The 26,192-nt window shown below is 49.0% G+C and overlaps 1 protein-coding gene across 1 annotated transcript; it reads left to right on the forward strand.

Moving 5' to 3' along the window:
* Positions 1-2,098: 2,098 nt before the first annotated feature.
* On the forward strand, positions 2,099-26,167 carry VASH2 (vasohibin 2). The gene is made up of 7 exons (XM_072331024.1): positions 2,099-2,591; positions 4,702-4,790; positions 6,373-6,429; positions 13,436-13,510; positions 19,461-19,842; positions 21,545-21,657; positions 23,703-26,167. The coding sequence occupies exons 1-7, from the start codon at positions 2,313-2,315 to the stop codon at positions 23,770-23,772; spliced, it is 1,065 nt and encodes a 354-aa protein (XP_072187125.1). The 5' UTR covers positions 2,099-2,312; the 3' UTR covers positions 23,773-26,167.
* The last annotated feature ends 25 nt before the right edge of the window (positions 26,168-26,192 follow it).

Raw genomic sequence — 26,192 nt, forward strand, 5'->3', positions numbered from 1 at the left:
TGGTGCAGGAAGCAGTGACTCAGTACTCAAACACAGGCTTACATTGGCAGGGAGTCAATCCTGACTCTCACCTCTGCTCAGCCACTCCAGTTCCCTTGCGATGAGGGCTGGGCTGCTGCCAATTGCTGAAGAGATGGAAGCGATCTCGTGTCAGAGGAGCAGATCCCTTTTTAGCAGCTGCCTTTCTTTGCTACCTGTACTGCTGTTATGCAGTTCCCCTGAGCAGAGTGATGGTGTGGGGTGGTTCACCCCGCACATGAAGGTTGTGGAGGAAGTGAGCAGTGCAGAAAAGAAGGCTTTTGTAGATCTATGGAAGGTTGCTGTAGTGTTTCCTTGTTTTTTTACAAGCAGATCTTGTTGTAGAGGGTGAATCATATGATGTGCTGGCAAGAACTTCACTACAAGTTGCGTTAATGCAGGCATTTCCCCAGACTGGGAGTGAAGCCTTGGAGCAAGACAGCAGTGCAGGCCAGGACATGGTGGGATACTGCTCAGGAGCAGAGATCTTCATGGCACCTGGTGCTATTCACTGTCTGTCAGCAAGGTGACCGCAATGGGGACAGGGTGGACAGGGCTGTGCTGCTGTCAGCAGGGCTAGGAGGGATTTCTGGGAGCAAACTGGGGTGGATTGATGTGGATTTATGTCCTGATGTGTTGGCTTTTCCCAACACTTTGGTTTCCTGTGCTGGAAACTTTGCGCATTATGTTAGACTGAGATCAAGTGGAGCCCCATTAAACAAGCCCAACTAAATTAGCACTAATGATGTGTTGTGGTAGAATTAGTGCAGGAGGTCCTGGACCTGGTCAGGTGGAAATCAAAAGGCATTGCTGACGTTCATTGCTAAAGCTGAAGCAGTTTGATGCTGTTGTGCTAAAGCAGTGCCCAACAAACAGAAAGCGTTGTATGGGGTAGTGCTCCAAAGCAGCAGCAGCAGCAGCACACCCTCAAGCCTTCCTTTCATAGCTAGCTTTCTTCTTTTTGGTCTGCTTTACGTTTTTATTTTCCCAGCTTTTATGGTCACGTTGATTTATACATAAAGTTATCGCTCTTAGTGGTTATGCAAACCACTCCTGCAATCTTGCCATTAACATATTACCATGGTGACATCACCGTTTAACCTTGCAGTTCATTACTAAGCAAATCCCATTCCAGCGTGATTTCCAGATCAGGACAAAAAGTTCAAACAAATGAGTTTTATTTTCCTTTCCAGGCGCCAAAGGAGGTTTTTCAGGAGATGGACTGAAGTTTGCACATCCACTGTGGGCTTTGTGGGTATAGTGGGCAACAGGGGCCCACGTTGGTCTCAGCAGGAGAAGCTTCCCCATTTTCTTAGTTTGGGGCTCCCTGCACGCTTGTGGGAAAGCTTCCTGGAAGCAGTTCCGATCCTAATATCACCTTGCTGCTATGGTGCAATTAAGGGACATTAATTTTCCCTCTGTTGGTTGCATAATTGCACTGCAGGGTGTTCTGAATGCCGTGTGTGAGTGAGTCTGCAATTGGGAATAATGAAGGTCAGAACCTTCTTGCACGGCTTAATGATCAAATTAGTTCATTTGACCCAGAAAACAGCTGTGGTGGCACCGAACTCTGTGGTAGGAAAAGGACCGCAGGTTAGCAGTGTTCCTTAGCCCTGCTGCTTGAAGAGAGCACCGCGGCGCCCACCGAGCTGCTCTGAGGTGTGGGTGCCCCTGGCAGGCAGGGCCTCGTCTGGCTCTGGCTGGCAGCCTTACTGCAGCTGGGACGCTGAGAGCCTTCATGGCTCGGACGGGGCACAGCAGGGCTCACCGCAGCCTCTGGGCGGCTGAGGGGCAGCTCTCGCTCGCTTGGTGCCACCTACAGGGCCAGCTGACACGTGCGGTTCCTGCTGTTAGGGGCGCGGCGCTCTGCAGGGCCGCGGGGTCGGGCAGCCCCGGTGCGGGTGTCTCTGGTGGCAGCCGTGTGGCAGCTGCCGGGCACGGGACCCGGACCGCCGGGGGGCGCCATCGCCGCGGCCGGGCCGGGCAGCGTCTCGGCCAATTGTTTCCCCGCCCGCCTTCTGGCCCCGCCCCTCTTTGTTGCGGCCGCCAATAGCGGCGCGCTGAAGGCGGGCGGCCCGTAGCGTGGTAACGGCGGGGCGGCATGGAGCGGCGAACCCGCAGAGCGGCCCGGCCGGGGCGTCCGTGCGGCGGGCAGCGGGGTGCTGCGCGGGGGGCGGGTTCCTGCCGTTAGCCGCGGCCTCGGAGCGCGGGCACGCGCGTCTACGCGCATCTCTATTGATAAAGAGGGGCGGCGGGGCCCGGTCGCCCCCCGCCCGGGGCATGGCGGCGGGGCCATGACGGGCGCGGCGGGCGGCGGCGGCCCCCGCCGGGTGTCGGCCGCGGCCAAAGGCGGGGGCCGCTCCCGGAGCGCTCAGCCGCGGGCGGCGGGCGGCAGCGGCGGCGGCTCGGAGGAGGAGGAGCAGCGGGACGGCGGGGTGCTGTTCCTCGTCAACAAGAGCGGCTTCCCGCTGGACGGGCAGACCTGGGAGCGGATGTGGGGGCACGTGGAGCGGGTGCACCCCGACGGCAGCGCCGTGGCCGCCGCCATCCGCAGCGCCGCCTGCCTGGCCCGGGTAAGGCTGCGGGGCGGTGCGAAGGGGCTGCGCGGCCCTCCGAGAACCGCTGCGGCGGGTCCGTGCCTGCCGCCCAGCCGGCCTCAGTGCCCGCTGGTGGGCGAGGGTGGGCCCGTGCCGGTGGGATGGCGGGCCGTCATGAACGGAAAGCGCCGGGCTCGGTTCCGCCGGCTTTGTCCGCGCCGGGTAACGGAACGCCCGCTCCTCGTGGGGCGCGGTGAGGCGAGGGAAGGCAGGCGGGCGGTTCCACGCGGGCTGCCCGCGGCCAGGCGGGACCCGGCGTTCCAGGCGCGGGGCGAGCGCTGGCCCCGCCGCGCCGTTCGGATCGGCCCTCGCTGCGGCGGCTCTGCTGCCTGTGGAGGCGTCGCCGCTTAGAAATAGCGATGCGGGGTCGAGGTCTCCCATCGTGCTGCTCCCGGATCCTACTTGCTTTATAAACACGCGATCAGCAGCGCTGACGTCTCACTTAAACGCTCTGCGCTGGCGGCTGCCCTGCTGGCGGGCTGGAACCGATCCTCTGCAGGGGCTGTGCTTTGAGGAGCAGGACATTGCCAGGAGACAAGTGCTGTGACATAATGACGGTCCTGGCGGGAGCTTCCCTGGCCTGAGCCTGGTATAAAGTGTGACCAGAGGAATGGAGGGGGCTCCCCGCAGACAGACGAGGGATGGGAGCTGCAGCCGCTCTTCTGTCCCCCTGTCACTTCCCACCGCTGCCTGCGCCCCATCTCTGTCTGTGCTTCTGGACACCAGGGGTGGAGCTGTGGTTAGGAAGCTGGGAACTGATATTTTTCATGCTACCTGGTCCCTGAGAGCACACAGCACCTCCTGGGTGTGCTGGGTCCTTTGTGCTGCCAGTGGCGTTAAGCAGGAGCTGCATGCAGGGACTGAGATCTGTGCAGGTGGAGCTCTGCCCACTGACCCAGGACACAGCTGGCCCAGATCAGCTTGCCTGGTCATGGTGTGACCAGCGTGGGCCTGGTGCCTGCATAGCCACATTTGTGCCTGGAACTGTCCCAAGACACAGAGCAGTGCAGAGCCCTTCTTGCTGCAAGCTCGCATGGTGTTACATCTGGAAACCTTCATTCACTTTTTTTTTCTTAACTATGAAACAGCTCCTGAAACTTGAGCCCTGTCTCAGTGGTCCATCCAAGCCGAAGGGGCTGGGGGTGGAAGGAACTTGTCAAACTGAAGAACTACCTCTAATGAAGGGCGTATGCCCAGGAGTTTGTACTAAGAAACGCTCACAATTCCCACTCGTGACTTGTGGCAGCAGAGCTGTCTGCAGGGTTGCCAGCTCTCCTGCTGCACTGAGGGTGCTAGTGGCGCACTGGAGCCACAGCCATCTGTCTGCTTCCCACTTAGAGCACATTTCTGTGCGTCAGTAGTGTGAGTCTCTTCCTTTCCCTTTCCCAAGGCCTGTGTACTGTCTGGCAGTAGTAGTGAGCTGAATGCGGGTGCCCGTCTCCTTGGGAGGTGCTTGTCACAAAGCAAACACTGAGCAGCTCACTGAGAGTGAGGGTGGGAGCCTGGGCAGCCAGGTCCATAGGATGGAGGCACCATCTGTTTTTATAGGTGCTGACCCTTTGTTTTGCAGCCATGCCCCTGCAGTAGCTGGGTGATGACAAGGATCTGTCCCTTCCGTGCGTGGCTGTGGGCTGAGGAGCCACGTAGCTATGGGGATTAAATGTGGATTGAGGGCTGGGCTTCTGATGGTGCTTTGGCACCAGCTGATGCCTTAGGGGATTTCTGAAAAAATCCCATTATGGTACGGTCTCTATCCCTAAGTGTCCTAACACCATTAGCTATCTGGTGCCCTCAGGTAGCCTTTTGGCCCCACCGATCCATTTCTGGCAAGTGCTGGGATTGTGTTTCTGTGAGGAGCCCATGTGTGCAGGCTGCTCAGGTGTAGGGCCTGTCCTGTCCCCACGCTGTGGGGTGCAGGCGGTCCCTGTCACAAGTGGGATGGCTTTGTCCTGTGCCCAAGTTCACTCAGATGTGAGCTGTGTGCTGCAGTGCTGCACGGCGTTAAGTGCATGCCTCTGTCGTAGTAACTCAGCCTCCTGTGGGGAGCGATATCTGTCTGACCTCTTCTTCTTTTCTCTGTGCCCAGCCCTCAGTGCCGCCAGTGCCCAACTACAAGCTCTCCATGTCCATCCCAGAATGGCTGCAGGCAATACAGACCTACATGAAGATGCTGCAGTATCCTCACAGTGCACGCTCTTGCAAAGAAGGCTGACCGTGTCCAGCATGGAGCACTGCCTCATGGCTTATCAGGGTTTGCTGGAGCCAGTCACAAGGGCTGGGGATCACTGGGGGAGAAAGGACACCTCTCAGCACTGCTACAGACTCCTTGAGCCTTTTCTGAGGAGTGTAATGAGCCACAGCAAAGCAGGAGCCGTGGGAGGGAGGGAGGTCTTGGAACATGACTCTGCATTCCTGCCCCTGGGACAGCTGTGTTAAGAGGGGGATAGCAAGAAAGGCCCCTTTCTGCATGTCCCAACTGCTTGGAGGTTTCACTGGCCCGGCATGTACCAACCTGGCCTCCCTGCTGCTCCGTCACTGCCCTGTGCCTGATAGCCAGCCCTTCCCCATTCTGACAGATAATGCTGGGGGAAGCAGCTGCTGGCCTGGATGCTGACTTGGCTGCTCTTTTCTGTTTGCTTTTTCTCTAAACTTTCCCTTTGTGTGTGTGTGTGTGCTGGGGGAAGCAGTGAAGATGAGGAATGAACATCAAGTCCTGGTAAGGATTAGGAAGGGATCTGGGTGGCAGCTGGAGGAGCATCCAAAAATAGCAGGGCAGAGGTTGGGTTCAAAGCCCGGGCAGCAGCTGCAGGGCAGGCATTGCTGTGCAGCCCCCCTTGGGCAGAGAGAGCTACAGGGGGGAGGGCTGCACTGAAGGGAAGGCCATGTCATGCAGCTCAAAAAAACCCATCTTTTCCTCCAGTGGTTTTGAAATGCTGCACTTTACTGTGGAGCAGGGACAAGGCTCAGAGGTCGGGTTTGGCTCTGTGTTCATAAAGGCTTCAAAGTGAGCTGGGACTGGGGAGCAGTATTCTGGCTTCCTTTGAGGGATGAAGAAGGCCATATGTTTTCAGAGCACTCTGGAAGGGCCTCATGAATTAAGTTTCAGAGGTGGGTGGGAGGGAAGGAAAATGGGTTTTTTTCCTTGTTTTTTTTTTTCCTGGAGGTCTCTGAACTCCGACTGAAGTCAGTTCTGAACCTGATCCAAGCCCAAGGTCTGTATAGTGATGGTCACACAGCCAGCAGCCGCGTTGGTTGTACCGTGCTGGGGTTTGGCTGGTGGGTGGCTGTCTTCTGCCATCCTTTGTGATGAACTCTCGTATGCTCGAGGTGTTAACTTTTGTTCTTGAGTTGCACTTAGCAGGCTAGTTCCATTTTGAGTGCGCTGTGTATTTCAGGGAATTATTTATATTTCCTAAGTGTAAATAGATGTGTTGCCATGCAGTCGATTTACAGGCTGACCGAGTTAAAACTTAGAAAGGAAATCAGTTCTTTGAAACAATGAGTACTGTTGGTTGGTTTGGGCTCTTGCTTGAAGGGAAGGCTTCTTTTCAAACTAACCCATTTCTTTTTCAAACGCAGCCCAATGGCAAATAGGAGCTAAAGGAAAAGAGAATTCACATCTCACAAATGCCAAATGTATTGTATTAGACGAGTGACCTTTTTGCTCCATCCTCCACCTTATGCGGATTAATATGTCATAAACTGTGATTTTATTCTTTGTCTGTTTGAGTTGCTTTCCTTAACATACAAAATTCAGATACAATCACACGGGAACTCAGTTCTTCGAGATCAGAAAAACCAGACCTCTAAGTGGGTAAGTGTCTTTGGAGGTGCTGTACTGTCCTGCTCCCCTGTAAATACTGAAGGCACTCAGCTGATGCAAAGCAACGTAGTGGTGTGGGAGGTCTCTAGTGCCACAGTCTGCCCTGGCACAGCCATAGCTGTGTATCACTGCCTTTGCAAGGAGTCCCAGCTTGCTGCCTCCTGTGATGAGGACCCATAGCATGCCAGCAAGGGCTAAACTTGCTCAGTGTCCATGCTGTAGCTAGCCAAGCTTGAATGGGCAGGGTTGGAAAAATTCAGTTCTTGTTTGTTGGTGTTGGGTTGGGAGGGCTGGGCTGTTTTTATGGAAACTATGTAAGTCTGGATATTCTGGTTTGCCCTATAATACCATTGCTAATGGTAGGAAGAGATCAACTGTGCACATTGCTTGGTGTTGACACTGATGTTGTTTTGGGCTCAGTTATTTCACCTTTGAGGATTGCAGGGAATAGCTCAAGTCATGGTCTTGGTTCTCCCTTTGCTGGTCATCTTGTCAATCCTTCCACTTGGTGTGGATGACAGCGAGTTGTGCAGTACAGATATGAACATGTGTGCAGGGAATGTGGCAACAAAGTTGGGGCCACTTGCATGTAAGAACTGCCTCACGATTTTGAAAGGACCCCGTAACTTGGCAGACGGGTGGGAGGTGATGTTGACGACTCTGTGCCTTCTTTATAGGGTGAAATTTAGACAAGCAGAATGTAATGACTCCTGTAGGCTGTCCTGTCTAGCTCTCCTCAGCTGTCTGTCACTAATAGTGTGTTGCTCTATATTTCCCATAGCAGCTCTAGACTTCAAGTTTTCACCTTGCTGACAGCAATCTTTCCCACTTCCTTTCTCTGTGTAATTTTACTGTACTGGTGGAACTTGTTTAGAAGAAATCTTGTGCTTTGAATGATGAATGGGTTTGCAGACACTTAAACCAGTTTTCGGGCTGGTCACTCATTTTTAAAGTTGTCCCATTGCTTTAATCCAAGGAAGCGGAGGATGAGATGAACTCACTACATGAAATGGCTGTGTTCTCCGGGGCTTGATGAGAGTCTGGCTTTTGAGGACAGTGCTTTTTCCTTAAAGTGAATCAGCGTGGAGACATAATTGGGCCTTTTGATCCTCTTCTAAGTGGTCTAATTTCTTCCATTTATCTGCCTTTAATGTTTGTGGCTTGGGTACTCATGCTTGACTTCTTGTTGCAACGACTTCTGAGCAGCCTACTTTGTGGTGACAGGACTTCAGGAGAGCTACAGCAGGGGCCTCTGGAAATGGTCTGACTACTAGGGGCTGGTTTGCCTGGCACAGTCGTCTTCCTTTCTCTTCCATTAGACTTGCACAGTGTTAGCTGCTAAGCCTGCACTGGTTTGCTCCTTGACATAATGGACAGGATGGCACAGGATGTGTGTAGGATCCCTCACTCGCTTTTGAAATAAGGCAGGAACCTGCTGACAAAGCAAGGTTTGTATTTGCAAGTGGATCTGGCATGATGCTGCACTATCCATTTCTACCAGCTCTTGGAAGCCGAGGCTGTTACCAGAGTTGTGATTTATTGATGTTGAGCATATTGTTTATTTCATATTATGAAGGCTCGGGCAAATGAAAGTATTACGAGATCTCTGGCAGCCTGACTTCATGAGAGTGGTGGCTGGACACAAAGAAGTAGAGCGCTAGGTAGAAATGATGAATATTCATAAATTCACGTGAAAGTGTCCTAAAGCAGCTGGAGCATATTAATGAGTATTTCTGTTAGGGAGGGAGGACTATTATGGAGATTTACTGTCAGCATCAATGTGATACATGAGAGAATAAAAATGTCTGGCTGGGCTTAGGAAGGAGAGTATAAATTATCTGTAGGAACATGTAACATTAAGCAACACAGGCTTGATACAACTCCATCTTTGTAATCCCTTTTATGAAAAAGCCAGTTGTCCATCAGCTTGCATCTAGACTGCCTGACGCCCTGTGAGTTTGTCTAGACTCAGATGATGCTTCTGAAAATATTAGGTTGTGCTGCAATGGCTTTGTAAGTCAGGGGTGGGAGAGATGTGATCCTGAGAACTGCCTTGTTTCTGTTGTATTGGCAGCGTGTATGTGAAACTGGATCTTAGCTTGCCTGGGTTTGCTGTACTTGTACAGAACCCAGATTTACAGGCATAGCATGGATGTCCTGACCCAGGGCGATGTCCTTGGTTTAGGCCTTTCATATTGGGTAAGTGAAGGACACTCAGTGGAGTTCTGCTCTACTTATATGATACATGGTAGGTGTGAGAGTGAGGCTGGGATATGTGTGTTTCAGGCACTTACTGATAGGACTGGTTTTCTTTTTCCGTGTGGGATTATAATGGCAGAACTTACATTACAGCTTCTGTTTGTACAAATCTGATGTAAAAATTGGTTATTCTTTAGTCATCACTCTTTAAAGCTCCCAAGCACGGATCATGTAAGAGCTTCAGAAAAACACAATGTATTTCTGGATATGTAGTAAAGTCTATGAATGTTAATTCAGTGCTAACAGACTTTTATTACTGGCTGCACAATAGGCAATAAACCCTCTGCAAGCTTCTGTTCCGGGATACAGATATGAGCCACAGTGTGGAGCAAGCATCTCTGCTCTGCACAGAGTAATGGGGTGGGTAGGCATGGTATTGCGCTGTTCCCTCCATTCAGTGGCCAGCTGGTCACTGTAACTCCAGCTGAAGCAAATAAAGATGGATTGTGGGTGCTATGAGAAATGACAGAGCTGCCTTTGGGCTGTGAAGGTGGAGCCGTTCTGTGGCTGCAGATAATGGCAAGAGGAGTGCGATCGGATCGGAGCAGTCACGTGGGAAGTATGTAACCAAACAATAGGGAGGAGGAAAACCACAATACTATTTCAACACACCATGTTATTAAGAAACCCTGATGGGGCTGCAAAGGAAAATGGGCTCATCCCGTTCCCAAACAATAGACCGCAAAGGCTTTCGAATATCTGCTTCTTTCTCCCATCGCTATGGTCGGTGTGTGGGAGACCTTTTGCCACTGGCATTGGGAACTCAAACTGGTGTTGGGAAGATCCTTGAGAATGGTGGCTGCACTGTTTTATATCTGTTTACTCCTGTTGGTGCTTTTCGCTTCTCTTTTTGCTTTGTTTGGGAAGAGTAAACCTGCCAGGATCCTTTGAAAAGTCAAAAGGAGGGAGGTTCTGTGGGTCTCATACAAGTCCCAAGGCCTGGAGAAGGAAAACTTAGTAGGAAATATGTAAGAGGGTTTTATTAGGAGATTTACTGATATCTATAGGAGCTTTGGTGAAGAGAAATAGTTGAACTCTCCTTTGCATTGGCTGTGCTTATCAGAAGCAGAAGTGTTAACTGTGGTCTGGGACACATACCTGCCTGGCAGATTTTAGGTAGTGGTGTGAACACAGCGAAGAGGAAGGTTGCATTGTGCTATTTGCCAGCTGCCTCTGATTAGATATTGCAAGTACCTCATTGGAGAATTGTGTACATGTGGAATCTGATGACCAGAAGGATTTAAAGTCCCACAGACAAACCCCGTGCAGAAAGCAAAGCATTTTGTGGTATTTCTTTTTTAATTTTATTTCTCCCTTTTTTAAGTCTTCATTAACAAATCTAATTGTGTAGCCGTTCTTGTCACAATTAATACATGAGACAGCGTGATAAGAATTCAGCAGTGGAATCAAACAAGGACAAAGCCAAAGAGCACTTGTAGTGAGTTGTTGATGAATAAGCTGGATGCAGTGTAGGTTGTTCTAGGTGACTTAGCTGATAAGCAGCCTGCAAACCATTTGTGCTTTGGTTACGGTGCGTAGAAAGGATGAGTGGTGTGGTTGGAAAAAGGAAGGCAGTGATACCAGCCCTTTGGTGGAGGGGGAAAAAAAGCCTGAGAGAAAATAGGTCTAGAAACTTCCAATTGATCTGCAATCTCAAGAAAGAAACCCTAGTGCAAATAATTGTCTGGAACAGGTTAAAGCTGTAAGTAACAGGCAACATGAATTTAATTTGACACATTTTATCTCTATAAGTTTGTAAAGGCTTTTGTGCATAAGGGAGAAGCTGCGGAAGTGATCGCTTCAGTATGGCTGCTGGTAGCTTCCAGATAAGGCAGGGACATCCAGCCCAAATAAAACCATTCTGACACGGGGACCCAAGCTGATGAAAAGCTGCACTCAGGAAGTGGCATGGGGACAATAGCTTGTTCTTGGTCCGGCAGAGCTCGTCAGTTGAGGTGTGCAATAACTGTCCTAGGTCAATGGTTTTTTTTCATTAATGGTGTGGATAAGACTAATTGTTTGCTAATGATTGTGCTTTGTGCTCCAAGCTGAACAAAGTGACAAGGGTTTGTAAGACTGAACTGGGATTCAGAGTGATATTGAAGAGCAGGAGGTGGATTGGAACAAACAGGTGGTGTTTTAGCAAGGACAGCTGCAGAGAATGGCTTTGGGAATCTTCAACTGTGAGGATACACAATGGAGGATGTGAGGCTTGTTTTGCAGAGAAGGATCTGATTTTATATATTTATTTTTAAAGACATTCAATGTGAGTCAGCAGGGCCAACAATGCACCGGGTTGGGTTGCAAAAATATAGTTGGATTGAAAAGATAATTAGTGTTTGTATTGGAGTGGTGGGATCAAGTAAAGGGCTACAAGTGAAAAGAGAACAAAAGGAAAGCAAGAAACATTGCCCAAGGTCTAGAAAACATGACTTACGGCAAAGTTTGGGGAGGGAGGGCTGTAATAATAGTAGTAAATGTGGGTTTGCTTTGTCATGTTTGCAGAGGAGAGGGTTGATTGCAGCCTTTTGTATGTCTAAATGTTGCAAGAGGAGAGTTAATAAATGGTCTCCATGTCCATCGTGGATAGCAGAAATAGCTTCTCATGTAAATTGCAAAAATAAAGACCTAGCTTAAACATTAGGGGAGCTTCTTAGATGTGAGGTTAAGCATAGGATGGATTTACTGGTGGCTTCCCAAGCCTTTGAGAACCCAGTTCAAAGTAGGCTGGAAAATTATCAGTGAGGAGTGATTTAGGTTTGGCTTATGCTACCTTGGGGCAGAGTGGTGGCTTAGGGATTTTCTGAAGACTGTCTCCAATGCAAATGCAGTTTTGAGGCCATGGTTCAACTCAGGCTTGTTAAGAGAGGCAGAAGGGCTCTGGATGATTATTGAACTGGGTCACCCACAAGCTCTGTGGCCTGTGTCGCAAACATGAAGGAAAAAGAAAACTTTGGGTACTGCCCAGGACTGGGCATGACAGGGTGGTGTTGCTGGGTGCAGAGATCCTCAGGGCTCTGTTCAGCTGGCTTTCTGTGCTCCATGAACTCACAGGAGTGCTGAGCACCCTCTTGCTTCATGCTGAGGTGAGACCTGGACCTGATGGAGAGACAGTTCTGCAGGATGGCCCCTGGGCCCATCAGCCCACAGCTGGCCCTGGGCTTCACACCAGGTCTTGTCCTTGCAGGGATGCCTGTGGTTCTTGCATCCTGATACTGAGAGCAGGAGCTGGACAAAAGGGCTTGCCATGCTGCTTGCCAAGCTGAATTAGCCTCGGATGCTGTGTCAAGGAATGGGAGAGAACTGTCTGCAGCCACAGTGTATCAGTGTGACTTTTCTTTTTTTAAGCAAGTGAAATGCCTCTCCTGGTCAATTTAAATCTATCTTGATAATCGTGTAGCATCTTGAAGGGCTGCACTTGTAAGCAGGGCATATGTTAAATAGAACTCAGTATTTCTGTGAGTAGTGCTGTGACAGATATATTGGGGCTAATTTGGCTGCTCATTTAGGCCGATTACTTTGAAGCCTCCCTCCCTGGCTGGGGAATCATTAATGTTAAATCCAAGCTGACAACTTGACTTGATGGCAGGGAGCTTGTGCAGGCAGCTGCTAGTAGAGCCGGTGCTGCGCGCAGTGGTGAGGTGGTGACCCCAAGCCCAACAGCCACAGGAATTGCCTTGAATCGCTGCAGGGGGATGAAGGGGACTCATTGTATCCCTGACAGACCTACTGCTTGGTGCCGGGGCTCCTGTCACTGATTGTGAGTGTGGTGGAGGCAGGCTGGCTCTGCTGTGCCCGCTGTGCAGCAGGCAGCACGTAAAGAGCAGTTGTTTACAAATGAAAAGATAATTTCTAGCCTGGAATCCTGTGACAGGCAGTAATAGCAGTGCAAGCTGTGCTGCCATTTACACTGAATACGAGGTTTAGAATGCATGAGATGGCTGAATTGGGAAGTGGGAAAATAGATGAATGGTTTGAGATGCATATTCTCATCATCTTCTCTGTTAGAAATATTTCTCTTTTTATGAACCTCTCCTCAGGGAGGGTTAGAGGAGACTTCAAAATAGAAGTCATCTTTTGTTTCAGCTTTTAGCATTGTCTTGCTGCCACTCAGTCCAGATAAATGTGATGGGCTTGCTGTGATCCCAGGGATGTGTAGCTTCTTGCATTCCTGTAGGAATCCTGCGTTTGGGGCAGCCCAGAGGAGATGAGGAGCAGCAGGAAGATAACTCAGCTTGCAGTGATGTGAGCTATCTGTGCTGGCAGAGCTTGCTGCAGAGCAGACTTTGATAAAATGCCTGAAATTCCAGCCTGCATCTATATCTATCAGCTCGAAGCGGGGCATCATCACTGAGGGGATCAGCTTGGTGCAGGCATGATCCTCAGTGCAGAAGGGATTTTGGCACACAGGGAACTCCTAATAGGTAGCCCTAGGGGTGGGCTGACACGGTGTGGCACAAGAGACCGCTGTTCTTCCAGCACTTCCAATGACAGTTGTCACCCTCTCACAAGGTGCTGCTGTGGTCATTGCACCCACCCAGCAGGGAGCCGTGTCCCCTGCATCTCCTGAGGCCCTTCCAGCTCCAGGGACCTATGCAGTGACCTGGACAGAGCTCCTAGGGAGCCTCAAACCACATCTAGCACTTGCAGAGAGGAGAAATGGGGATGTCTGGTTCCTAGAGTAAAAGGGAACTTAGTTCTAACCATAAGGATTAAAAGCTTTTTGTGTCTGTCCTAGGTTGATGGAAACAGCAAGAGAAATGACCAGGGAGTCCTTACCTATCAAATGCCTTGAAGCAGTCATCCTGGGGATGTATCCTTTCATGTGTCTGTCACTTCCTACTCTGCGGCAGTGTTGAGTATATCACCTGTTCTGGAGGCTGTCCAAGAGGTGCACAACCAAAGGTGAGTGTACACATTTTGGGGGCTGTCTGTGCTGTGGGTTGGTGAGCTGTCAAGATGTGTCAGGAGGAGCTGGGGAGGCTGCGTGCTGTTCACAAGCATGAGCTGCTGTTATAGAGGCTATGCTGGCTTTGCCTCTTGCCCCACTAATCTGTGTAACATCAGGATCTTACCCACAGTGCCTACAAGTGTCTGTACAATCCCTCCTTTGTTTGGTTGTTTGCTGCCTGTTGCTGTTGAAGCTTGTTAACACATGAGAAACATAGGTTCTGTGTTGTGTTTGTGTAATATTTGCATACCAAAGTTGTGTTCACTTTTTGTTTCCCGGTCCACAGTTGCGGTTCATGCAGAAGCCACAGGCGTATACTGTAGCTAAGTGTTTGTGCTTTACTTTAATGTAATGGCTATTGCCTACTCAGGTTCAGAAAATAACTAGGGTATTTTCCTTTGGAGGCTGACTCGCTTCCTGACCCCCTTGTTCTCTGACTAATAAGCCAACTTGATTGTCCCCAGATGCTGGAAGAGGGCAGGGCAGCCCTACAGGTACAGCTGTGCACTGGGTATACTTCGGCACAGCTGATCAAATTTGATTTCAAACAAAGAAACCCAAACCCCAGCGCAGAGCGGCTCCTGGCAGCACGGCTGTGCTGCGTTCTGCTTGCTGCTGCTGCCCCCTCCCGTGGCAGAAGGAATTGGCACCTGTTGTAATGCCCGGTGCTGGCAAGGGGGTGTCTGAGAGCTGCACCCCTGTGTGCTGCTACCTCCTCCTGCCCTGGCAGAGCTCGCTGGTGGCTTGAGAGCCCTGAGAGCTTGGTGGCAGCAGGTGGCTCACACTGACACCAATGTCTGAAGGCCTGCCATGCTTACCTATGTATCAGGACTCTATTTTGTGTTACTTGGAGAACAAAACAGGGAGGAAATTCCCCAGGAGGAGCTGATGCTGCTTTGCAGTTCTGGTAAGAGTCAGCGTGTCTTCTGGTGCTGTATTTCTAGTACTGAACCACACAGCACTCAAACACAGGAGTGAGTACATCGGTGATATAGAGGTGACCATCATCACCTGAGAGTATCCTTAGTGGTTGAAAAGCTTTGTCCATTTTATTTTTGTTTTCTGAAAAAGCCTTCTTTTCCAAAACTATTTTTTCCTGCTTTCCTCAAATCTGATTTCAAGTTTTGGTGGGAGCAAAAGAGTTGAAAGCTCTGGATGATACCATTTCGTATCATCTGGAGTTTCTTTGGGGATGGATTTTTAAGCTTTGAATGGATGTTTCTGCCTCAAGACAGTACTTTCAAAATGTTTATGGAAGGCTTTTACATGAGATTATTTTATGAGAAGGCTGAGAGTGGGACAGGGCTGTCTTTTCCTTTGTTTTCCAGTTCTTGCATTGAAGTCCACAGTGTAAGAACAAGGGTTGCCTGCTGGGGTGGTTGTCTAGTAACACGTTCATTAAAGGAAGCTAAAAGATACCAGCTAAATATTTAGATTTTGTATTGAAGGTGAAGTGTGGGCACACAGAATATCAGTAGCAAGTAGATGGGCCACCTGAATGCGTGAGTTTTAAAAGTGGCCCTTATGGAGCCTCGTGTTGTGCTACAGGTGTGTTTCTGAGGCACATCTCTGTAACAAAATGTCCTTGGCTGATTTTTTCCTCAGCTGTGAGACCTGAGATGCTGCTGCCATCTGTTCCCTTTCCTGAGTGTCACATCTCTGAGTTTATCCACCTGAGCTGAGCATCCTGGTGTGTGTGTGTGTGTGTGTGTGTGCCTGCTGTTTGGCTACCAAAAGGAGCAAAGCCTGGAGTTGCTGACAGTGCACCCTTAGTGTGAGCCTCCATTCAGAGCCCAACTTGTGCAGAATGGCTTAGCAAGGTGTCATTTAATTGAGCTGCTTACTGGCTTGTGCAATTGCCTTCTGCAGCGTGACTTATAAAATCCTTCAGCAGTCCCTCTTGGTGCAGAATTAAGTTTTGCATAATTGCCTTCGTGCTGGATTTTGAAATGTTTTTATCTGAGCTACTCTATGTGCTCACAGCAAAGGAGCAGCTGCTGTGAGATTACCAAAAGCTCATACAGATCTTCCAGCATTATATTGATTGCAGCAGTCTGCATAGATCTCCTCTGCATAGCTGTCTGAGCTGGCTTTGTGTCTTGTTGCTCTCACGGGCTGCTCAGCAGTGCCTAACTGGAGGCATTCCTCCTGCTGCCCTCCTGGGGTTGCTTCTCAGCTCAGGTGTAGATCAGCTGAGTAATGATGTGTTCTCTACATCCATTATGAGCAAGGATTGAAACTACTTGTGCTCAGGAAAGGGAGTAGTAAACCAAAAGGTGCCATGGGAATTGCATCCAATTGCTGTATTAAAATGTGGAGAGAAAAATAATGGAGGGTGAGCACAGATTCTCAGGGGTCTGCAGAGTGCTGACTGTGACAGGTGAATCTAACTTACTCCCATTGACTGTGGTGTCCCTGTCCTGGTTCATGTGAGGTAACCAGCAGACCTGTGCAGCGTATGAGACCTCCTGCTGTCTGATAATGTCATTAAATGGGGAGAGCAGAGGTGCCCCAGGAGGAGAGATGATTTAATGGCTTTATACTCTGCCTGTTTAATCACTGGGTGATGTTTATCTCTGCTGGAGTCCCCCTTGCCTTGCAGATAAGTTCTTGGCGGGGAGTGAGTGCTTTGGTTAGGGGCAGATTTTCTTCCTTTATCACTGCAGGGTGCCTGGGATATTGGCATCCTCTCCATCCCCTCCTTGCTTTCTGCAAGCTTGTCTTCAGCCTGACCTGTTTTCTAACTGGCACAGAAGCAGGGAGGGCCCTGCTGAAGAGCTGCAGCCCCTCTGGTAGCTGGGAAGAGCTCAGAGAGCTTGTCATGACTTTCATCTTCATGGCCTTGAACTAGTCAGTTCAGGCTGCACCTGGGCGTTAGAGAACTGGCTCCCTGCTCAGTCAGCAGAACCGTGCAGACCAGGGATTTCAGTACTGCATCAGCTGCAGGTTCCCATGAGCAGCTGTGTCTGTCCAGCCAGGCTGCCCTGCCCTCCTCCCTGGCACCAGGCCGTCCTGGCCTGCGCTTGCTGTCAGTTTCCCTGCCTGCTGTCACATGGTGCATGAGTCGCTCCCTTGCTTTGGGCACCAGTGGGCTGGCACCCTGCAGCTTGTCCCCTCACCACCTGTTGATCTGGCAGTGGTTCCCAGGGGCTGCGGGAGGCTGTTGGTCATAAGCAACACAAGCTCGGGTAGCCATGGGAAGCCAGCTGCTGCTACGTAGATGCATCAGCTGCTAAGGCCTATTTCCAGAAATGTCAGTGTCCAAAGCCTGGAGCCACAGTGCTAGCACGTGGAAAGATCCCGCTCAGATTATGTATTTAAAAATAATTAAAAAAAAAAAACATTAGAGAAAACCCTTTCTAAATTTGCTCCTGGCAGATGGAGGAGGTGAAGAGTTCCTCTTCTGGCTGCGAGCTGCTCTGCACTCCTCAGTGGGGAGCACCTATTTAGGGCATGGTCTGTAGCAGAGAGGAAGAATGCTGGGATTTCTGTGGGACTTTTTTGGTAGTAGAGTTTACTAGGGAATAAATTAATACACAGAAGGGCTGACTATAAAGCATTGCTGGAGTCATCATGTGGGTATACAGATTTAAAAGAAACACACGACGAAACGCAAGCATCCAGAATCTAGTTTTACTCCAGAGTTTTAAAACAGAGTCTGACTCAGATCATGCCTTAGCTCAGCATGTTCATAGAGCCTAAGATTGGTTTGGGTTGGAAGGGACCTTAAAGCCCACCCAGTTCCAACCCCCAGCCACGGGCAGGGCTGCCCCACAGCTCAGCTGCCTGGGGCTCCATGCAGCCTGACTCAGAGTGCCTGCAGGGATGGGGCACCACAGCTTATCTAGGCAGCTGTGCCAGGGCCTCACTGCCCTCTCATTGTGCAGTGCTGAGCATTTCAAATCGTAGCCCGGTAGCTACATTCTGTGCTGGGGCTCTGGATGTTGTCTGTGTGCATTTTCTCAGTGGGGGCAGGAGGTGTTTACCCAAAAGGTGACAGGTAGGTCTCCTGGGTGACATCTGAGAAGATCAGCATCCCTCCATACTGTTTTTTGGCTGTGTAGCTCCATGGCCGGGCCCTGGGAAGCTGCTTTGACTCGTACCAGGACCAGGATCTGGAGGGCACCAAGCTTTCCTCACATCTACCTGTGCTCTCTCCTGCTCCATGCAGTGTCAGCATTGTGCTGTGCAATTTACTCCCTGACTCTCCATCCTGCAGTTACAGGCCCAGCTCAGAAGTGTGCTTGCAGCCGTGGTGTCAGCATGTCATTGCCTTTTGTTTGCTACAATACAGCTCCACTTGGGCAGAGTAAAAAGGAAAAAAACTAATAGTGACACACGGGCGGAGGGGAAGCCCGTTTGCTGTGTATTTCATCTCGGGTGGGGACTCTCATTAAGCAGTCCCTCGGCAGAAGCAACCTATACCTAAAGGTTAATTTCCACAGCAGTTGTTGCTGGGTTGTTTGATGGCGGGTAAATTCCATCCACAAAGGAGCCTTTTACTCCTACCCAGCGTTTAATGAGATTAAATTGCAACTTCTGCAAGGCCTGGTGGCGGAAGTGTGTATGTGTGGCAGGCGGCCGCCACGCTTTGTGTGGGCTCAATAGAAGGGCGCTGGGGAGCAAGAGAAAACCCTTTCATAATGAAGGGAAAATAATGGCGATGTTTGAACGCTTCGTAGGTGTTAATAAAAGATACAGCTTTTTCAGTTACACGGATTGATAAATACAATGGGCTTCTGTAAGAGACTGTCTGCAGGACAAGTTACTGTAATGTGACTTTGATAGATGCAGGATGCTCCTTTTAAGGCCTGGAGCAAGGTGACCTAAATGAGATGACAGTGGGCTGAGTTTTGCAGTTGTCAAATTTGCTGTGGTAAAAATGTTTTGAGTATGTGAAATTCAGCATTCCTCATCACTGCACCTGCCCTGCCTGGGGACAGGAGGCCTTGTGGGCCTCAGTGCCTGGAGGTGGGGCTCAGCTGTCCAGGTTTAGCAGCACAGAGCTGTGCAGACTTGGCACCGATGCAGACCTGCTTGTATGTGGGAATCTCTCTGTCCTTCCCCCTCTGTGAGGGTCACTGATGTCCCGAGGAAACCACCTGGGCCAGCATGCAGCTCCCATCTGAGATCACACATTGCTGTTAGAGAGCTTGGCCCTCAGCCACTTCCCCTGGTGCGTTTGGAGCGGCCAGCCAGCAGTTCAGGGACAAATTCTGCTTTTTAAAAGATTTGTTGGTGGCCATATGTGTCTGTGCTAATCTGGAAACAGTAATTGTCAACCTGGGAGCTTGTCTTTATCTCAGCAGTGTGTTACATGTACAAAACTGGTCTTGTATGAGGAGTGGCCAGACTGAGGGTCATATTGAAAGCCAGAACTGCAACCCCAGAGAGAATTCTGATCTGTTTGTACTGCTTAACAGCTGCAGAGATGTGTGAAAACGAGGATAAACAGCCTGAGTCCAACCAAGTGTCAATGGTTCCCTTTTGGTTTTGGTGTCAGATAAAGGCGTTCCCAGGGATCTGGGCTGGATGCTCTCCTCCAGCACGCTGAGCTGAGCACTGTCATCATCGCTTTGTTTTTCCGTTCTTCCCCACAGGCATGGTAGAGTCAGGCCCTTTCCTGCCTCAACAATTGTGTCTTTTTCTCCAAACCGTAAAACGGGCTTTAGTAATATTGACAATTGCTGGGACACACTGAGAATACGCTTGTGTTTGCATGGGTCCTGGCAGTGAAAACCATTGGGAGATCTTACAGCTGTCATGTGGTGCTCCCTTCTCAATCCCGTTTTTGCCTTGATTCAGTGCACAGATACCTAACAAATGGGCAGCCCTCTGTGGAACGATTCCCCATCAGCTTTAAAACCCACTTCTCAGGGAACTATTTTCATCATGTGGTGCTTGGGATTTACTGCAATGGCCGGTATGGATCACTGGGCATGAGCAGGCGCTCAGATCTAATGGACAAACCTCTGACTTACCGAACTCTGAGTGACCTCATCTTTGAATTTGAAGACTCCTATAAAAAGTACTTGCATTCGGTCAAAAAAGTCAAAATCGGATTATATGTCCCACATGAGCCTCACAGCTTTCAGCCCATTGAGTGGAAACAGCTGGTCCTCAATGTATCCAAAATGATGCGCACAGAAGTCAGGAAGGAGCTGGAGAAGTTTGCCAGAGATATGAGGATGAAGGTAGGTCTGGTGCCTGGTTTTAGTTCCAGGATCTTCCCTTCAGCCTGGGAGACACTGGAACCCCACTTTCTTCCCTGGCTGCTGAGGGGTCAGCACTCAGATTGTTCTCTGCATGTTTTCTAGCTCTGGATGAGGGTGGCCAGAGGAGGCCATTGGGGCCAAAGCTATGGGGTTGCTGTACATCTCCAAATCAGGCAGGTTTGGCATTACATAGGGGTGGATGCCTGTAGCACAAGGAAATGGGTCTTTCCTCTATCTGCTGAGAGGTGCAAGTCTGTAGAGGAGCCTGAATGCAATCCCTGAGGTATGCAGGCACATGTTGAGGAGTCACTTCTCCATGTAGGGCATGCTTCCCACCACCCGTGCTTCAGTCACGAGGTACGTGAGGTGGGGAGGGAAGGAAAGCCAACCCTTGGCAGGACCAAGGGAAGCACAGGGAGAGGGGGCTGGCTGCCAGAGGGCTGCAGGGTTTGGCTGCCCTTGGGGCGAGGGGTGTCCCTGAGCATGCTGCCAGCACGGCTGTGGGCAAGAAGCCGGTCACAGCTAGGGCAGAAGGGGAACTGGGGCCTCTCCAGCCTTCTGCTGGCAGCAGGAGCTGAGCAGGTGCATTGCTAAGTATGGGGCTGGCTCTTTTGGAGTGGTATGCAAGTTATTCTGGGTTCCCACACCCTTCCCTGCTGAGGAATGGCTCATACATGGCAGCTACGTGCCTTTTTGGTAGGGGCTGAGGCGGCCTCCCTGCTCCCTGACAGAGTGCTGCTGCTGGTGTTGGTGGCAGCAGGACAGCCCTCGCCTGTGCTGCCAAGTAGGGCGGGAGGGGTGAGCGGTGCCCTCCCACTGCCTCTGGTGCGTGTCTATCTCTGGGAGTCCCCTGAGGTTCCACCGGGACAGAGAGGGCCGTGTCCTCCAGCCATGCTGCAGCCAGGTGGGCTCAGTGAGCATCACTGCTGGCTCTTTCACATTGTGCCTACTGCTGAACACATGCCTGGGGCACGGGAGAAGGAGGCGGTAGTAAAAGGCGCTGAAGCTAAAGTGGTCTCGTACAGGGCTTCAGAGGAGCAGCAGCATGTTGGGCAGTGGCACAAATAGGATTCCATGCCAGCTTGTACCCTGAAGTCATCTTAGGCAAATATGCTTGATTACATGGTAGTAAAGCTTTGTTCATACATTTCTAATACCATCTGGAGAGCAAATCACTTGAAGTGGGCTCCACTTAAAGAAGTCCATGCAGGTGTACACCTTCCTGAACTTAGTGCTTGCTTCTGCTAGAGGCACCAGGTCTGTGTTTGTACCAAGCCGTGACATTGTGTCCTGTCCTCAAGGCCCAGGCCACAGCCTTATACACTTGAGGGTTGAAAACCCTGCACTGAGCTCTGCCCACATGAGTAAGGCTGTGCCTAATGCCACCTTGAGCTCCTCTTAGTCACAAGATGACTTAATTTGGAGCTTGAGCCATTTAATTCAGAACATTTAGATTGCAAGAGGTGTGATCTGGAGGACTGAGTCCTGCAAACAGCCTGAAGCATGAGTGCTGTGCCAATGGAGTTCCTCTTAACCTGGACAACATTTGAATGAGCCCCAAGAGACCGAGGGCTGTGTGTGTGCCATCTGTGCTATTGCCTGAGGCCCTTCATTTAAGCTTTTTTGTTATGAATTGTTGCCATCATGGAACGCTTCTCCCTTTCCTCCCCATCTCCTGCAGATTCTGAAGCCAAGTGCCCATTCTCCCATGAAGGAGAGGTCGCGGGGTAAGTCGCTGTCCCCTCGCCGAAGGCAGGCCAGCCCTCCGAGACGGCCGTTCAGAAGAGACAAATCGTGAGTACTCCTGTGCTGTCACTGCTGCCATCACTGCCATACAAAGTTGGGGCTGATGATATATTTATGATTTGATAGTGTACAAAATGTAGACACTGGCATTTATAGGAAAACTGTATCAGGATCTTGACTGCCTGAGAGGCTCTCCGGGCCAGTAGTGCTGCTTGTTCTGGAGCTGCTGTGGTTACTGGTCCATGATGGCTCCTCTGTACGGTGTCACTGAAAGCCCAGGTGACACTTGTCTGGTTCATCTCTACTGGGTGTTGTATGGCTGTGACAGTGGAAGTGTGGATTCCACCTTTTATTTTATTCAGTTTTTATACAGTATATTTTTAGGAGAAATGAGGAACATATCTTGGGGTGCAGAAGGCCTTTACAGGGAGGAAAGCAGTTTGATGACGTTTTGGGGTGTTCAAAAATAAGTATTAGAAACAGGAGATCTCCTGTGTGGGGTGCTCAGCTATCTACTGCTCCGAAAGAAGCAGGATTTCCTGTGCATAGCCCTGGTACTGGGCTGCTGTCCAGCTTAGGTACTGTGGAAGAAGTCAGCCTTTCTCTTCTTGCCAAAGCAGAAATGCCTCTTCCATTGTAAACTTTTCATTTTAATCGGTTTAAAGAACCAGGCCACTTCATTCATGCTTCGCAGCTATTTGTTTTTCTGCGACTGAGTGGGGAGGAACAGACTGTGACTGCGAGTGATACCTCTAAATGGACAGAAGTGAGCTGCCAGGCCTTTTACAGCCACCAGCACACTCCATACCTTAGATGTGGAAGAGTCACGCTCGAGCTGTACTGCTTGGTGCCAGGAAGCTGACAACTGCGAAAGCCCATACGTCACCCAGATTAGTCACGCATTTATGATCACCTCTTTTTAAATAGGCTCCCGGACTACTGTCTCAGCACTTATTTATTTATTTTAAAGTGGCTAACAAAGGCATTAGGCTAACTTTCTAAAGATAACTTCCAGATAGTTTAGCAGCAGATGATTTCACAGCAGGCTTTTATTTTAACTTGTGAATTCATACTTGGTCCACGATGCTGTGCTTTAGATGTCATCACTGCATGCTCCTTGCTTAATGCGTGAGTAATTATAGTCATGGCCGGCTCCGCTCCCCCTGCCTCACCTGCTGGGTTCTTTTGGAGGGAGGGGATCCCCTCTGGGTTTCTCCCAGTGTGGTAGAGAAGTGCAGTACAGGCACTGCAGCTGTATCTATGATTGTATGTTATTCTGAACCAAACCCTGCATCTTATCTCATGGGGATGTATAGCACTGGTGCTAAGACTGGGAGTCCACAAACAGCGAGAGGTGTGCTATGCGAAGTTTCCAGTGTCCTTTCTTCCTCCCTCTCTTTAATTAAGTCAGCCTCGATGGTTCTGCTTTATAATTCTCCTTCGTTAAGTGCTTACAAACTGAGACATGTTTGCTTTTTCACTGTGAGAATAGCTGAGAGCCTGGAATGAACTACCAAATCAAATGCTTCCATAAACTATACATTGCCAAGATTGTTTATGTTTAAGAATGTTGCTGCGTTTCCATTGCATGCTAAACAAGGAGAGGCTGCTGATTGCTCAGTCTTGAACAAGTTTCATTTGCTCGGAGTTGTGGATGTAGTAACAAACAGCACGTGTTTAAGTGAGATAACTGAAGTGAATGGCTTGATAATACCAATCTGTAAGATGCCTGGAAAATGTAAAGTCTTTATCTCAGGCTTTCTGCTTGGCTGGCTCTCGAATTTCATGCAGACTTAAGCAACGGGAAGGAGTAGGCTAAGACTTATTTTACCAGTTGACTCACAGCAGTTCTTGTGTTGCTGTAAAAGCCGGAGGATGGACAGCTTGTTCTTTGCTGGTGCTGGGCTTTAGTGGGAGCCTATGTGAGTAGCTCAGGTTATGCTCATTTATGTAGGAAATTCAGCATGCTTGTGCTTGCAATGAGAAAACTGGATGTAGCCAGCCCTAGTTTGAAGTAAGTTGTACCTGGCTCTCCTGGCGCTCTCTGTTCCTGTGCGGCAGTGCCAGATCGCTCTCCCTTCCTCTCCTTGTAGGCCTGCGGTGGTGGACAAGAAGGGAGACCTGGCTACACTCAACGAGGTGGGCTACCAGCTCCGCATCTAACAAAGCCATAGGCTGGATAGAGGGCTTCCTCGGTGCTTCCCACTGCACTTTACCCTCACGCAATTGGAAGGAAAAAGGAATGGGACTATTTATTAACTTGTGGACACTTACAGTAAAGGTTTTAAATAGAAAATAGAACGGAGAGGATTTTTCTTGGTGGCTGTATTTATTTCCATTCAGTTAATGAAAAGGCATCAGTGAAGAGAACCTTCACTCTATCATGTAGGACATAACACCAGTTGTATGTGAATTTCTACAAATAGAGTTTCGCTATACAAGCATTAATTGAATTTGGACATAGTGCTGGGCGGTACCTTTGGGATGGCTACAACCCATACCCGTAGTATTAAGATGTGCTGAGTGCAGCGTTTAAACAAAATAAACCACATTCAGTATTAATAGTCAATTCAGCAATAAAAACAACCGGTGCAGCAGTGGCATGATTTTTTCAAGTGTCAGCGATACCTCACAAAACTTAATAGATATGCAAAACTATCAGTATTATTGTTTTGTAACAATTTTGTACTGTTTCCCAGCATTCCTGGTAGTATTAAAATGGCACTGGACGTGTCCCGCCACCTCTATTATTGTTTTGTGCTTGTTGCTGAAAGACATTAAGTAGCAGTAATATGCAAGTGGATTCTTAAACAGGCATTTTCTTGGGGAAAAAAATGAGTTTTTTTTTTTTTTAAAAATAGTGGTAATTGATTAATAATGAATTTCTAAAATTTCATAATTTTTTTATACTTTGTCACAAGCTTTTTTGTCTTTCTTGACTACACTGCTTGAAGCACAAGAAGAGATTGCTGTTTTTGTAGAGACGAGTGTCCACGATAATGGTTTGTTGCTTGTATATGTTACTGGAATCACGGAAAAAACATCCACATTGCTGAGTCTTTACACATCTCTTTCAAGATTTGTGTGCAGCTTTGAACCTTGTCTTTGAAAGGTCGAGTGCTCTCAGATAGTGATGCCTTGACATCTTATATTAAGATCAGACATCACAGGCTGAAGTTGAGCTTCCACTGTGCTGCCTAGGGAATTTCTCTTGTGTGCATCGTAATCACAACAACTGCTTAGTCAGACCTGAATAAGGAAGCTTGTACTGGAACAAGTTCAGCAATAAAATGCATTGTGTGACTGAAATATCCAAGAACCAGGCTTGTCTGCTTCATCCCTCCTCTGCTCTTCTGCTGTGAGACTTAGCTAAAGACCTGTGATGGATGGCAGCATTCACAAGTGACGTGGTAAGAGACCTTCATGCCTTTCACGTTAATGAAGTTCTCTGGAAGCATTTGAGCGCTGCATTCTGAAAATATTTCATTAGGTGCCTAAATAGAAACTGGATTATTCCAAACATCCAGCCTCTACCCTTTGTGCTGTGCTTATAGATTATACTGCCATGGGCCTTGTGTACCTCTTCTTCTGGGCACACGCTTGTTTTGGAATCTCATAGAAGACAGGGCATTCTAACACAATGACAGTAATACTGAATGAAATGGAATGATGTAAGCTCCTAGAACCCTTCCTGCATCAGCCAGGAAATGAATGGAAACAGAAGGAAACAAGTGTGTATACTATACCTCATTGCTTGCTAAGAAGAGTCAATGAACTCATCCTAACTAGGTCAGGAATCCAACAGAGACCCAGCAAGCTTCTACAAACAGCAAAACGCTCTTCAGTAATCAGTCTTCATGAGGCCTGGAAAGAAGGCTTTTCAAATGTATTATACTTCTTTATACTAGATCACTTGATCAGTTACAGGGAGGCCTTTCTCATCCCTCTTTCCCCAACCTTTTTCACTCCTGTGTTCACAATAGGAATTTTGGTTCAGGAGTGAAGTTGAAGAGAGGGAAGAATTATTTCAGTAGAAATTGTTGTATAATTTGACATCAGCTACTGAGTTTGGTTTACACTTTGTGCTGCCCAGTGTCTTGTGACAGTTTTTGTCTTGTGTCTCTTAGATTTCTCATGGGTAAAATACTGTAGGAAAACTGACATGGTGATCAGCATATAGCATGAGGGTATCTGGTATGTTTCTAGTTTTTTCTATGGAACCATAGTTTACTACCCTTTAACTCAAGTAACAGTGGTTGGTATGTATCTATTACCAACGTCCAGAGCAATCTGAGTTATTTTTTCTTAACCTCTAACTTACACTGAAGCTCTTTTTTGCTACAGAGCTGTTCTGAGGTGGTTCTTGTTCAACAGAAAATTTCTCTTAAAACTTATTATGGCATTTGTCTTAATGGTGGTTCTAGTGGCTGTTTTTTTTTTTTTTACCTTCCTGCCAAATGGTCAAATAATGTAGAAAACATGCATGCTCTTGTTTTTTTTCATGACTTGTATGCTTACGCACAGTGCGAGACTTCAATAAAATATCATGTAGTCTTTGTAATGAATAAGGGTTACTTTTTGTT

Source organism: Excalfactoria chinensis, chromosome 3 (genome assembly GCF_039878825.1).
Source record: "Excalfactoria chinensis isolate bCotChi1 chromosome 3, bCotChi1.hap2, whole genome shotgun sequence".
NCBI classification, from domain to species: domain Eukaryota; kingdom Metazoa; phylum Chordata; class Aves; order Galliformes; family Phasianidae; genus Excalfactoria; species Excalfactoria chinensis.

Bases quoted from the DNA above. Each gene is read 5' to 3' on its own strand.
- VASH2 (XM_072331024.1), top strand. From the start codon at position 2,313: ATGACGGGCGCGGCGGGCGGCGGCGGCCCCCGCCGGGTGTCGGCCGCG. The intron at 19,843-21,544 runs GTAGGTCTGGTG...CATCTCCTGCAG, and splicing joins CCAGAGATATGAGGATGAAG to ATTCTGAAGCCAAGTGCCCA. The intron at 21,658-23,702 runs GTGAGTACTCCT...CTCTCCTTGTAG, and splicing joins CCGTTCAGAAGAGACAAATC to GCCTGCGGTGGTGGACAAGA.